At 43.4% G+C, this 15,001-nt stretch overlaps 1 protein-coding gene across 2 annotated transcripts; it reads left to right on the plus strand.

Moving 5' to 3' along the window:
• The first annotated feature begins 38 nt into the window (after positions 1-38).
• On the plus strand, positions 39-15,001 carry ranbp3a (RAN binding protein 3a). Of its 2 annotated transcripts, none has more exons than XM_062555716.1 (17): positions 39-99; positions 3,946-4,001; positions 4,114-4,150; positions 4,239-4,322; positions 4,432-4,503; positions 4,596-4,661; positions 5,297-5,389; positions 5,776-5,885; positions 6,304-6,417; positions 7,093-7,193; positions 7,289-7,364; positions 7,631-7,739; positions 7,961-8,097; positions 9,480-9,600; positions 9,853-9,995; positions 10,374-10,593; positions 11,110-15,001. In XM_062555716.1, the coding sequence occupies exons 1-17, from the start codon at positions 78-80 to the stop codon at positions 11,151-11,153; spliced, it is 1,605 nt and encodes a 534-aa protein (XP_062411700.1). In that variant the 5' UTR covers positions 39-77; the 3' UTR covers positions 11,154-15,001. The 2 variants fall into 2 exon arrangements, with proteins under 2 accessions (XP_062411700.1, XP_062411701.1); XM_062555717.1 differs by lacking the exon at positions 39-99 and adding an exon at positions 1,308-1,568.

Below are 15,001 nucleotides of genomic sequence, written 5' to 3' on the forward strand. Positions count from 1 at the left end.
CAACTCGAACACATGCCAACAAAGAGGAAACGCGCATGTCACTCGCAGGGGATCATGGGTGTTAGTAAGGAAGTAAAATGGCGGACTTGGCAAACGAAGGTAAGCACTCTCTGAATGCGAAAGGGAACTTAACCTCATATACAGTGAATTAATTTGTGTCTGTGTTGTCAGAAATGTGTATGAAGTATGATGCAAAGTACTGATGAGTCGCAGCCTTGAACTGAGTGGAAGCGATAGAAAGGCGTTGGAGAAACTACTCAGGGTTGTGATCCTGATCATAGCTAGCAAGCAGTATTTTCATGAGAGGAGGGAGGGGATGGGAGGCAGGCCAATCCGACTCACAAAACAAGAGAACTAATAAAGCGTTTTCGGAATCATGATTTTGAAGTTAAAATCCTGTTGGTGTAATTTAGAGGCGTATTGTTATTTTGACAGAGATTTGTTAAGCTTTTAACGATGTGGTCAAGTATATCAACTTGAGCCAGGTTTGAACGTTAAGTTGCTAACGTTAATATTAGCTAATTGACGTAAGTGTGCAAACTGGCCATTTAATCATCTATCTAATATTAACCCAGGGTTGTTGAATGATCGTAACACCAGATAACGAAGCGTCATTGTAAGCAGAGTACGCAAGAGAACCTTCACGATACATACTCAGAAATAAAACAACGATATTGTGCAAATCTTGTAGGCTAACCTTCAACGTTATTTGGATTCCTAGATGTGCTTCTACTTCATCCATTTGAAGAAGTTGATGGGATGGGTACAGGGTAGTTAGGACGACAACCGTTTTGTGAAAGGTTGCGTTAGCGAAAGTAAACGGATTTGGTCATTTGGTTTCCGTCAAACGGACATGCATTGTTAATCCGCCTCTAGGATTTTTTTCTTCCAGTTCTAATCCAGCATGTCTCGCCGAGGAAATCAGATGCACTGTTGGGATTTAGATTAGCTGGATCTGACGTGACTGGCGGTCTAAACCAGTTGCATCCTCTAGGTTTGTAGTTTGTCACTCGCACAATGTTCAACCACCGGCCTCCAACGTACTGCACAAGTAAAATACAATTTTTTTCTTTCGAGACTTTGAGGTGTTGAACATTGACACCCATACTAAATTGCCCAGTCCAGAGTTTCGTGTCGAATGTTAGTGAAGAAATATTTAAGAACGAATCAAACATTTCTGCAAATGGTACCCGGAAAGGACAAGCTGGAATCAAGAGGTCACACCCCCTCTAGACCTAAGAGGCTTACAGCACAGGTGAATGTAAGAGTTAGAAAGACTAATGTCTATCACATACGTCCACTCGATGCCTTCTCGGTTTCTTCCTACAGTAGGCCTACTACTAGATAAAAGTAGCATAGACATACTTTGTTGTATGTGTCTGATATCGTCCACTTGAGATCAGTATCTAAGTTTAACTTAGAGACTTGCCATAGTTTGTCTACATCACTCTTATACAGCTAATGATTCTTCTCCTTGTTCAGTGTTTTACCAGGAGGATTGTGAGGTGTTCACCAGTGATTGTTAAAACCAGAGCTAGGGATCAGAGATGACAGCATGGCTGATGAGGGTGAGTGTAGAGAGAAGCTTACAGATCAGAGAAGTGCCAGACGCTGAAAATATGTATTGCATTGATACTAAGTAGCCGCATAAAGTAAATTCGCATCAGGGTGTAGTTTGTAAAATTAACATCTCACGTGTATCCTTAATTGTCATTGAGTTTTGTGTGTGTGTGTGACATTTACCTAAGGACACTAGTATCCTACGATGACACCGGCTACTGATAAAAGATAAAGCATCCTAACAGTCTCTGAACCATTTGTGCTTTACATGCTGTACACATCCATTACTTAGTATTGTCCCAATAACAAATGCACAACCAGGCTAATCAGACCTTGTGTGAAAGGCTTGATCCTTTCAGTGTATCTTGGGAGGATTGGAAATTATTTTTAAGGTTCAGCTGTCAGGAGTTAGGCTAGACAAAAGACCCAGAGTTTTGACCCTGACCAGTCCATGGTTGAGAAATTATTGCACATTAAAATGTATATTTTCTTAGGAATTTATATGCATTGTGCTATATTAAAGGACTCTGCATTTTCACACAGTTTGGTTTGTCGTGTTGTTGAAAAAAGTTTATACTAGTGAAATGAAATGTGTGATGGTGTTATTAGACGTAGGGTACTTTTTAAAATATTATTGTGGCTGTTAGCAAGAAAATTAACTTTTGACCATAGGAAAGCCCTTGAGCTGAAACTTTAAATGACTCTAGATAGTCATTTCTGTATTTCTACAGCAGAGAAGAATGTTTAATCCATTTAAGGGCATTGAAATGTATTGGTTCATACTTCAGGGATGCACAGAGCTCATCTTTATTAAATGAGAATTGAAAACCTAACTCAGACTAACCTGAGGTGAAAATCGCCCAGTTTTGCCTTAATATTGACACAACTCTGCCACAAAATGGGGTCATCATCACTTCACTTGCATCACATCACTTGTGACCCTCAGGGACATGCGAACGCAGTGCTTGTTCACGGACTGTGAAATTAAAGTAACCTGAGTCATACACGTATTTGCAAGCTGAGCCAACATCACCACAGACTAAAAATAGCCCAGAGGCAAATTATACAGGCGCTATGTTTCTTTTGGACATTTCTGTCGTCCTTTAAATACACTAGCCAGCCTGTATGGACAACATTTTGGCCCGTCTCAGCTGCTGTGGATGAGCAGCACTCAAATAGAAGCCCCCGCCGAGTGGCTCGACCTATTCTAGGCTCAGTGAGTATATCGTCTCATGACTCCGGAGCCTGGCTCCGGGCCACAGAATGATGTGCTACATCTCTGGACTAGTACAGTATTCTCTGATGAAGCAAGCCTTTGGACTGGGGGTTTTGAAACAAACACTAGTTGGGCATCTTTGACGTACAATGAGCTTCAGTAATAGTAGCCAGTCTCTTTGTTTATCAAATTTTCATGCAACACCCAATATAGAAATGATCAGGGCAGGGTCCAGCCAGTCTTCAAAGTGTGACACTGTTGCGATTACTTGGGAAAGGGCACCATAAGATGGAGTTATTGAAAGCAATGCAAAATGTCTCTTACTGCTAAACAAGTCTCAGAATTGGAATTGGACTATAGAATAATTTGCAATACAAGACTATACTGTCATGATACACTATTCTCACAGTAATAGCCGGTATAATTGCCGGTTAATTGGGCTAGCTTAAGCGCAAAATGTTCAATTGAATATTTAGGTGAGTAATTCCATCTGAACAGCAGTGCTGTCCTCTATCATGCATGTGATATGTCAAGTGTTAAACCTAGTATACACCATGTTGTAACTTGTGAGTGTTTATTATAGTGCTGACCCATGGTGTGAGTGTTTATTATGGCGTGGTTCCCAATTTAATAGACTGATTATGGGATAGAGGCTATATGCAAATTGAGTACCCCTGAGGTTTGCTATTTTTAAAACAGCATAATTAAGAAGCGACGACAGCTCAAGTAATGTGCTTGACACTCCACGAAACTGCAAAAGTGTGCTTGCTCAACTGTGCTTCAACAGGAGAAGCAATGGGAATTAAAACATGTCAGAGCAATGCGTTTTAATTAAGTATGACTGAAAAGAATGGTGGAATTTTGGAGAAGGGTGGAATGGTGTCTTCAACTGATCCAGTGCAGGTCTCTTGGTCTGTCCTTCTCTCTCTCTCTCTCACTTTTGTCAGTTACTCTGACTGACTGTACTCCTGTTTTTCATGGAGGCATGATGCTGAACTAAGAAGACAGCTTGACCAAGCCTAGATACGTATAGCCAGCTATTTCACATGTCCAAATTATTGGAGTCGATATTGTCTATTTCACTGTATTTGTCTCTATCTGTTTGTACAGGTGTGTGTTGCGATCACTTCCATTGAGCTATTGTAACACAGATTGTTTTTGTATTGCAGAAAAACCTGCCATAGCGCCACCTGTGTTTGTATTTCAGAAAGATAAAGCTCAGAAGGTAAGGCAGATATATTTTAAATAAATTAACAAATAACAGCACAATTTAAATGTTCTGTCATTTTTTAAATGATTATGAAATTGATGAAGTTTATTTTTCCATGGATCTGCAGAGGTCTCTGGATGGGTCCAGTGCTGAAGATGGAGAGGGTGAGGAGCTTTAATCGTATCTTTTTAATAAGGTATTCAAGTAAAAAAAAACTGTAATCATGCTCACTGACATCCACTTGTGTTTCAGATTCGGATAAAGAGGACAGTTATAGCCCTCCTGTCAAGAGGGAGAGGACTTCGTCATTAACACATTTCCCACCTTCCAACTCCGGTAACTGTTAATTAAAACCAAAGGAACATTTCTGTGAATTTATTCAGGACAGAGAGTATATTGGAGAGTCTGTAAATCTGTTCTGATGCATGATTTTTTCCCCTCGCAGTTTCCAAGAATAATGTGTTCATGCCATCCAGTTTCTGCCAGTCTCCGACTGGAAATTCGGATTCAGAACCAGGTTGGGATTTTTGCACTCCTTCCAGGCATTGTGCTGGTGGTATGTTTTTCATAAACAAGCTAATCTTTGTGCCTGCTCATTGTTATTATCAGAGGAGAAGACGGTTGGCTTTCGCTTGAAACCCCCAACGCTGATCCATGGCCAAGCCCCAAGTGCAGGTAAAGGCACATGTGCAGTGTATTGCTTTACTACTCCAATCCTTGTTAAACCAGGACTGCACAGCTGATAACCAGATTATGGGCCGCTTTCCTGAACATACAGCTCTGGAAAAATGAAGTGACCACCATCATTTTTCTGATGTCGTTCTACAGTTACTGAGTGACATTCAAATGAGTTGATAGTCATGTTCAAAATTGAGAGAACACTGCAAATTTGAAAATAACCGTCAACTCATGTCACTCAGCAACTGGAGGATTGACATCAGAAAAATGTATACTAATTTTTTCCAGAGCTGTATATTAAACCTAGTCCTTTTTCAATAGATCTTCATTAGTCCAGGACTTAATCCATGTATGGGAAACGAGCCTAAATGTCTAGCCTGTTAGACTTTCCCTCCTGAATATCCAGAAAGTAAGCTGTTTATGAGTTTCTACAGAAATACATGCAAACTCAAAACTAGAACAAAGTGTCAGAGAGACTGTTCAAATTCCTGGAAACAGGGAGTCCTCTGCTCTCATGTTGATGAGCTGTGCCAGGGTTTGTACGTGTGTCTAACTATTAGCACGCTCACCTCTTTGGGATTTTTGTTGTTGTTGTTGTTGTCGTTGTTTTTAATGCGGTCCTTCATCTGCAGGCGTCCCCAGTCAGAAGCCCAAAGAGCAGCACCGGAGTGTCCTCCGCCCAGCCATGCTCCAGGCACCTCCACCCAAGGCCTTCAGCCAGTGCAGTAAGTCAGCTGGACCAGTCAGGGGTGCGCTTCCCAAAACCATAGTTGCTAACTTGTTAGCAACTTAGTTGGTCGGCAATGGGAATTTGTGTTGCAACCAACTTACTTAGCAACTATGGTTTTGGGAAACGCGGCCCAGAATGGTACCGGAGTCCAGGGGACACGTTAGAGGATATTGTTCATAAGCATTGGAGATGGCTTTAGCATGTTAGTGGGAGTGAATGCGAGAGTTAGGATGACAGTAATTTCTTAGTGCTGCTGCTGTTGAATTTCTTGAATTTCCCCTTGGGGATCAATAAAGTATCTATCTATCTATCTGTCTATCTATCTGTTACTTTTGATGTAAAGTTGGTGATGTATTTGTTGTCCCTCTCTGCTATTGCTAGACTCAAAGGGCAGCACCAACGGAGTGAACCAGCAGTCCGAGGGGCCGTCAGATGCTCAGAACAGCACCGAGCACTCCAAGGACAGCAAGGAGGACGCGGCCAGGTCACCGGTGAGGCATTTAGCTCCTCTCTGTTTCTCTCTTGTACGTGCTCTGTCTATCACACGGTCTGTTACGACCTCTGCCATGCTGTATTGAATTCAGTCGAGGGATTGAAAGGATTGAACTTTAAAGTATGTGGGCTGCTGCATGTGCAATGTAGGGGGGCATGTGGAGAGAGCGCCACGGTGTGGGGGAGGTAATTGGTGAGCTCGGCCCGTCCGCTGTTGTGATGTAGTGACACCATGCCTACCCTTGGCTCTCAAAGCTCAAGGGCATGTTCAAGTGCTGTATGTCATAGTCTGCGGGCAGGATTGGGTTTCACACAGTACCCCCACTCCCCCCCCCCACACACACTCACACAAGGCGAGTGCATGTTATTTATAAGATCAAATGGTGCTGATTGTTCCTCCCTGTCTCTGTTCTCCAGGCAAGTGACAAAGCAGAGGATGGTGCCAAGGCTCGGGGGGAGAAGACTGTGGGAAAGGGGGCCCCGCTGGAAGCCACGTTTGTCTTCGGGCAAAACGTCCGAGACCGAGCCAAGGTTTGGCCCCCTCACTTTCTCACAGGGGGACTGACTCATGGCCGTGTTCACACTGATAGAGCGCCTGGAGCGATGTGGCAGTGTCCTCACTTTAAGATTACTGGATTATTATCATTGGCATGTGCACTCTTGTCATGTTCTGTAGTTGACGGCACATATCAGAAATTAGTTTTATGTAGCCTTACCATAACTTGGTGTTGATTTGGTCTTTTGCAAGAACTTGCAGTCATGTGGCAATACGTTGTCTTAAGAACACGTCACGCAACACTTATTAAATTTGACCTTAAACCGTCTCTCCCACTATCAGTTAAATAGCATATAATCCAAGTATCACATGAGTTTGAATACTCCTTGTTTGCACTCTGTCAGGTAGCTTGTTAACTTTTAAAGAGGCCGCTAGCACACTGTAATGCATTGGCAAGGTCGTAAAGCATGTTAACAGTTCCAAAATGAGTACACGCCTCCTTACATTGTGAGGTGGAAAATAACTGACCTGTTTCCTGCTTTACAAATGTGCTTTATACAGCTGGGCCATATCAAAAATGTACTTGCTGATTGCAGAACCTCTAGAGAGCTCATGGCTACAGTTAATGGAATGTTCTTTCAACAGTTGATATTCTCAAACTGCTTTTGTGTCTGGCAAACTGTCTTTGCAACCTCTCGTGATGTTTTCAGGTGGAGAAAAGCTGTGAATCCTCGAAAAGCAAAGACACAGGGTCGCCATTGACCGAGTCAGAGGAGACCAACTACTTTCTACAGTATATCAGCACCACGGGGTAGGTCTCAGCTTTTGTTTACGGACATTGAAGAGTGCTTATTTGCACCCTTCTGGTAACAACCTGACAGATCTGATCTTGTGTTTTCCCTGAAGCTCCAGCCAGGCTGCCAACAATGCCGACTCCAGTGCGAAGTTTGTGTTTGGACAGAACATGTCTGATCGTGTCCTGGTAAGGGCTGGGAGATTATTTTTGTCCTGAAGCAGTATTTCTCTGGAGTGTCTCCCATTCATTCTGACTGTGTGTATCACTATCTCTCTCTCTCTCTCTCTCTCTCTCTCTCTCTCTCTCTCTCTCTCTCTCTCTCTCTCTCTCTCTCTCTGTCTGTCTGTCTGTCTGTCTGTCTGTCTGTCTCTCGCTCTCTCGCTCGCTCTCTGTTTTTCTCTCGCTCTCTCGCTCGCTCTCTGTTTTTCTCTCCCTCTCTCTCTCTCTTTCAGAGTCCCCCTAAAGGCGGTGAGCCAGTAGTGGAGGGCAGTAAAGACCCTCCATCATCTGCTCCAGTCTCTGAACCAGCTAGCTCCTCAAAGGAAAACACCCCAGAAAAGGGTACCATTACTGCTACTACTACTACTACTACTACTACTACTACTACTACTGTACACACATACGCACACTAACACACACTGTTTCTGCCTGTAAATGAATAGAGTTGCCGTTGGAATTGGCTACAATTCAGCAGTTGTCATCAATTGAAACAGACACCAAACGGATCCCAAGCGTTGTGGTTGTCTGCGAGTCAACGTTTGTTTTTTTTATCCGTGTTCCAGATGCCGGCGCCGGCGGCAGCGGAGGCGAGTCGTTGGAGCAGTCTGCTGCTGCCTACACCAAAGCCACGGCCAAGAGGTGCCTGCTGGAGAAGGTGGAGGTTCGCACCGGGGAGGAGTCAGAGAGCAACGTGCTGCAGGTGGGCCGTACTGCTGACCTCTAGGGGCCACAGGATGCACTGCATGGTGCAGCCTGCAATGATGGGTTGTGTCACAGTAAAGGCCAGCGCCCACCGGACACGGTGTTCAGCGATGTGGGCTTGACGCGCAGGATTTTAGAACAGTTTTCTAACCCTGTGCGGCTGTGCGGCAGACGTTTCTAGTGGGGTTTGCTCTGTTAAAAACAATGGAGTTCTAATTTGTTATTTGCTGTGCTGAGTCAGTCAGACGGCAGTCAACAACCAAGCCTATTTACACAACACAATACAGGAAACAGCGACAATACACTATTGGTTGGTGGCAGTTGCAAACGTGCTGCATGCTGTCCCCAGGATCCTTAAAAGGATATTCCGCCATTTTTGGAAATACGCTCATTTTCCACCTCCCCTCGAGCAAAACAATCGATATTTACCTTGTTCTCGTTCATCCAGCCATTCTGTGTGTCTGGCGATACAACTTTTAGCTTCAGCCTAGCATAGATCATTGAATCGGATTAGACCATTAGCTTCTCGCCTGCTAGCTTCATGTTTAAAAGTGACTAAGATTTCTGGTAATTTTCCCATTTAAAACGTGTCTCCTCTCAAGTTAGAAAGTGCAATAAGACCAACTGAAAATGAAACCTGGCGTTTTTCTAGGCTGATTTGACATGGAACTACACTCTCATCTGGCGTAATAATCGAGGCAACTTGCAAACGTACCATAGGCGCAGTGATATCGTACGCAGCATCTGAAAATAGTCCCCATAGACAACAAGCAGTAGTAGTGCCAGTAGTGTGCAAGTTGCCTTGATTATTACGCCAGATCAACTCTTCATCAGAGTTTCATTGAAATTGGCCCGCGACACCTTCTGATTGCTCAACAGCAGTGTCTGGCGTCCCAGGCCCACTCCCATCTGGCCAATTCTTTGGCCCTTCCTCTTTGCTGCGGTGGCTATTTATGATCCGATCAGCAACCCAGTGACAAGATTTCAAAATTCTCAGTGTCAGTTCAGGTTACAGCATGACCCCAAGTAGTTTGTGAACACCACAGCCATTGGGTTGCCTGTTCAGCAGGCTCAGAGAGCTCCTTTACAGCCCCTTTCAGTGACCAGCTGACTTTGCCTCAAAGCCTCTAATACCCATCTCCCATCTGGTCTTGTGTGCGCTAGCCAGCCGCAAACAATAAGCAATATTAATGTTGAAAAATTGGCAAAAACCTGATGCTGTGTTATTTTAGGGATGTTAGAAGCGCTTGAAAAAATAGATTTACTTTTTATATATATATAGTATATATATAGCCAACGCCGCTGTGAGCAACACAAGCTTTTAGTAGCACTGAGAATGTATCATGTTGTGTGATTTTTGTTTATGTTTTGTTTCCTTAGATACAGTGCAAGCTTTTCGTGTTTGACAAGACGGCCCAGTCCTGGATCGAGAGAGGACGAGGGCTACTCCGACTGAATGACATGGCGTCAACAGAGGATGGAACACTGCAGTCAAGATTGGGTAATAAACATGATTTATATTTAGTTTGTCTCCTCGGTTCAAATTAGACATTTGCTCTTATGACTATAAAAGGAGCCTTCGCGTGTGGTCTTTTGGCGTTAAAAATGTTTACTTCTTTTTTCCAAAAAGACTTGCTGTGAGATAACTGGTAGATGTCTAGATCTTCATTATCTCATATCTGTTAAATCCCGTTCCCCTGAGAGTAGTTAGGTCGGCTGATGTGTTGTGATGTGTGCTGTGTGCGCTGTGCAGTGATGAGGACCCAGGGCAGTTTGCGGCTGATCCTCAACACCAAGCTGTGGGCTCAGATGCAGGTGGACAAGGCCAGTGAGAAGAGCATCCGCATCACGGCCATGGACACTGAGGACCAGGGGGTCAAGGTCTTTCTCATATCGGTAAGGTTCGCGTCTCCTCGATGTAGAAACTGGTTGTGCTCAAAAGATTTGTTGGTAAATAGATTTTTGAAGAACTAGTTTCCAGTCTGTTTTTTTATGGGCCATATATTTGTTCTAACCTGCGGTGATCTAAGGCTTGCTGTAGAGCCAGAGCTGTGTTTGTGTTTGTGTTGGTGTTGGTGTTGGTGTTGGTGTTGGTGTTGGTGTTGGTGTTGGTGCTGGTGCTGGTGCTGGTGCTGGTGCTGGTGCTGGTGTTGGTGCTGGTGTTGGTGCTGGTGCTGGTGCTGGTGCTGGTGCTGGTGTTGGTGTTGGTGTTGGTGTTGGTGTTTGGGTTGTGCTGGTCAGTAAGTGTTCATGGCCGGTGTGGTGTCTCTCCAGGCCAGCTCTAAGGACACGGGGCAGTTGTTCGCTGCTCTCCACCACCGCATCCTGGCGCTCCGGAGCCGCGCGGACCAGGAGCCTGAGGTCAAGGAGCCGCTGCCCGACATCACGCACTCCCACGAGGAGGACAGCGACGAGGAGGACCAGCACACCTCCAGCTCGGCCACGGCTGCCGCCTCGGCCTCTGCGTCCGCCTCCACGCCAGCGCCTGCCAGTGGTACGTGCCGGTAGTGTCGTGTCAAAAGGAATTATATCAATTGTATAAAATGATGTAATTACCTGATGATAAAGCTTTAAAAGGCACTGCTGAAAAGAACTGCTGAAAATGGTAAATTTTGTGTTGGTTCTGATAACAATTAGAGGCTTTTAAACATGCGGAGGTCTCTGTAGACAGCAAGTTTGACAGTTCATTGTTTTTTTTGTTTTTTTAACTTATCTGTGATCATGTTTGTGCCATCACTTGTGCTTGTCTGTTGATTATGGATTATAGCCAGGGAACTACTCGTTATGTGAAAATTGTTTCAGTTAGACTAGAGTGTTAACTTTTGGCTTTTTATGTGATTTCCTATTTGTGTTCTTGGAAATGGTTAGTTGTTTATCTGGATCCTGATCTGAGTCTGACTGGTTGCTTGTCGTTTGGAATTTGATTGGCTCCTCTGGCCTTGGGTGAGGAGCAGTCTGGAGGATGCTGGAGTTTGGTGTTCTGATTTTCCTCTCTTTGTCTGCTCAACAGGTGAGGCTGAAGAAGGAGAAACTCAGTCCACAGAGAGCACATAACCTCAGCTTCTCTCCTGTCCACCCACCTCTCTCTCTCTCCCTCTCTCTCTCTCCGTCTTTCTTTCTCTTTCTCTCTGTCTACTGCTCTCTCTCTCTCTCTCTCTCTCTCTTTCTATCTCTCTTTTCCTCTGTTTATCTATTCTCCTCTCATCTTCCACCCCCGCCCCCCCCCCCCCCCCCCCCTTTCCCTTCTCTCTCTGCGGAGTGCAGCAGACTACCCCATTGCCTCAGACAGCAGCAGCTCTGTCCCTCCTGCAGGCGGACGAGCTCCAGGCTGGATCCTATGCAGGCATTTTCCCCTGCTCCACATCTGCACAGTCGATCTCCACACACTGGAGGGACAAGGGCCAGTGGACCTGCGGCACCTCTCGCCATGGCTTGCCGGAGCCTCATCATATTGATGAGCGGATGGGCGTCGGAATGGAAGGATCTGCGAAGGTTTGGGGGGTGACTGAGGATTTATTTGCTTGTGGTTCACATGTACAGATTTCACAGTGGTTCGGATGTACAGTTTGGACAGTATGCATTTGATCTGTCTATCCACTAACTGAAAAAAAAAAAACAGCAGCAGCAGTAGTAGTAGTAGTAGTAGTAGTTCCTGAAGGCCTTGAATTGTTTTGAGAGGAAGAGGATCAGCCGGTTCTCAGATCATCATTTTTAAACATCATTTCACATTTCGTTTTTTTCCATGGAGTAATAGCTGAGCTTTTTATCTTTTATAAAGACAACCTTTTTCTAGCTGTTCTCAGTCTGTTAAGAGATTATCTGCCCTCTGACACTTTGGACACTTTCCGTTCTTTTCGTTTCATTTCAAAGTCCCGTTTGGTCCACTCACACCCTTCAAAAGCATCCTTGACTAAAAGTGACCTCAAACGACCCTGGGTCACTGATCTGAAAGGCGTTTCTTGGTTGCTTGGTACACTACTAAATTATTATTTCCCTATCATAGTAATGCAGTGGGCAATCATTTAGCCATTCAGATTTTAACTGACTGATTTCCTGATTTAGTTTGACCTCAGCATTCAGTCAATCTGGACAAGCAGACCGGTTTGAGATTAGAAATGGTAGTTCCTACTACTACTGCAGCCTATGGATGAATGGCTCACCCCAGCTACCCCATCCCCATCCCTCTTTAACTGTGTTTACAATAGAAGCATATCTCATATCTGCAACCTATACTGCCATTACTTGCTTGTTTGAGAGAGGTGGCATTATTACACACAGAGCAGGCTAATTTCAGTGTTCACAAATACAATGGTGTTTGTTCAGTACTTCTTAAAAGAGAGATAGATTAATAAAAGTTGATCTTATTTCCTTCAGTGAAGCGTAGCTACCCTTTTTTAAAAATATTTCTTTCCTCGGAGCAGTGAGATGAATACTCTTTAAATCCTTGTATTATATTGTACTCCTCATCTTGTACTACAAAAAAAGCCTTTGATGTGAAAAATATGTATTTTAACTACAAAACCAGTACTAAAAAAAAGACAAAAAAAATTACTTGTAGGAGTATTATCGGGTTTAAGAAGATGTTGAGATCTATATGTATATTACTGAGCAAGCAGCCTTGAGGTGTTGTAAAGATAATCTTCTTTATTTTGTACTTTTTCTGGGCAAACTATAGATTTGTCACTGTTTATACGTGTGTACGTGTTTGTTGTCGTCTTTCTTTTTTTTTTTGTCTAACACATTCTCTACATTCTGCTCTGCAGCAGAAACACAGGACCGTTCCTTTGGGCACAGGGCTCAGATATGAATGTAAGGCATTCGTCTTTGTTAAAGGGCCGGAATTCTTCAGCACTTTTCTGTATTTCTTTCTTTTTTCTCTCCTCCTTTCTTTCTCTCTCTCTCTCTCTCTTGCTCTCTCTCTCTCTCTCCCATCAATATGAATATGACTATTTAAATACGTTAGCAGGGGTTGTACATTGATCAAAATGGCTTATTTAGGTCAATGTGAAGTGGTAGATTTCCATCTACAGTACAAATGTTTACACTCTGGCTTTTTTTTTTTTTTTTAAAGATGTTATTTAGGAGATTGCCCGCACAAGCGCTACTTGCTTCATTGTTTGTGTTCCGTTTGTTTCCATTCTGTTTTCTGTTGCCCACCATTTTGGCCGGGACCTGGTTCCGGTCATACTAAATGATAACAAGTATGTGTTGTGAGGGCCCCTGAATTGAACATCTATGCTAAAATTGTTACAAAAAATGTTGAAAGAAATGCACATTTGTTAAGGTCCTGAAATATGAGTCCGCACGCAGGCCATTGGCTAAAGGAACCGTTACAATCGTGATGTGTATGTGCACTGCAGTTAAGCCTCTAAATTCTGAAGTTGATGTCCTGACATCAACCCCTCAGATTTGATCTTGTAAAATTCATATTACATTCTAATCAGGATATTGAAGTGTAATCTGTTTGAATGAGAAGGTGAAGGGCCTTTTTGATAATAATTAAAGCAGACCTAAAAATATACAGAACAGCTGTGATTTACTTTCAGGATATTTCTGATCATTTGGATACAGGAGCGAAGCTGCAATGTCCTAACCGATCTCTCAGCACAGAGGAGATCAAGCGAGAGGTCACGTTTTTGGCATGCTCCCTCTCAAGACAGTTGTTTTGCCCGGACCCAATTCCTCTCAGTCATTAGTACATTACGTGCAGATTTGTAAAAAAATTATATGCAAACAATTGATCCGTGCAGACGCATCTAGATAGTCCATTACTCATCTTGCTTACCATCAAGCGACATTTTTTTTCACATTCATTTTCTTGTTTGTTATCGTAGCGCAGTGTAGATGGACATGAAAGCAGATTAATCGGTATGGCATTTTTTTTTTTTTTACCTCATATGCTCTCGATTTAGACAGAAGTGCAGTCACGATGGAAATGGGCCGAGAACAAAATGCTCTTTTAACATTCATATCTTAACCACGTGTACCATATATGTTTGTGGAACCACACACTACATATCCACTTGTGAACAATACACTCGTCAGGTGCTTCAATGCGCCAGTGAGAGCGCTGTGGTCTCTGTGTAAACATCAGGTAGCTCTGCCCCACCACACTAAGGGTACCCCCTTGAAGTGGAAACGTGATTCAGCCCATCCCAAAGCCAATACTGTAAAATCTTTCGGAGCGTCGCGCAAGTGAGCTCCTGCGCCTAAACCGCTTTGCACAGATGAGACCTCAAATTAACCTGCACCCCTTTTTGAGTGGTTTGGTTTCTATGAGTAGGGAAGTCCTTTTCTTTATGCTCAGTTGTGTTGATCTCTGCCCCTCTCCCCTGTGTTGGTTGTTAGTGGCTTTAAGTGGTTAGTGCATCGTTGTTCTATCATTTCGCCCCCTTCCTTGAGGAAGCACCTAGACCTGTTTATGTCCCGGTCAGTCAGTTTGTCTTTGGTAGGGAATAGGAATGGAGTGGTTTTTTTTTTTTTTAACCTGTGAACATATTGTTGTTTCTTTATTCATACTGATATGAGTCAAAAGAGCTTCAACCAAGAGCTAAGGAGTTGGGAGATTTGATATGGGATTTAAGGGCCTCTGAATGCTAGGGAGTGGTTGAATTGCCCTGCCAACAAACGACCTCTCTGTCGCGCCACTAATTTAGATTGGGCCGTGCAGTCAACCTCTTTATGGGGAAATGCCTCTTCTGACCATTCAAAAAAAAAAGAAAAAATCTGTGTACATTGTGTCTTTGCTTTGAGCTTCAGCAATAAAAGTAAAACAAAAAAATAAAACAATAATAAAAAAAAGTTCAAAGCAGCTAACTGCTGAAACATGTCGTTATGTAAAAGTTTATGTACAATTGTCATATCAAATGTATTTGAGAATTACATTAAATTTTTTAACAGTA

The sequence above is a fragment of the Sardina pilchardus genome, chromosome 15 (genome assembly GCF_963854185.1).
Source record: "Sardina pilchardus chromosome 15, fSarPil1.1, whole genome shotgun sequence".
NCBI lineage: Eukaryota > Metazoa > Chordata > Actinopteri > Clupeiformes > Clupeidae > Sardina > Sardina pilchardus.

Coding starts and splice junctions, on each gene's coding strand:
- ranbp3a (XM_062555716.1), top strand. CDS start 78: ATGGCGGACTTGGCAAACGAAG. Junction 4,504..4,595: donor AAATTCGGATTCAGAACCAG/GTTGGGATTTTT, acceptor TGTTATTATCAG/AGGAGAAGACGGTTGGCTTT. Junction 4,662..5,296: donor TGGCCAAGCCCCAAGTGCAG/GTAAAGGCACAT, acceptor CTTCATCTGCAG/GCGTCCCCAGTCAGAAGCCC.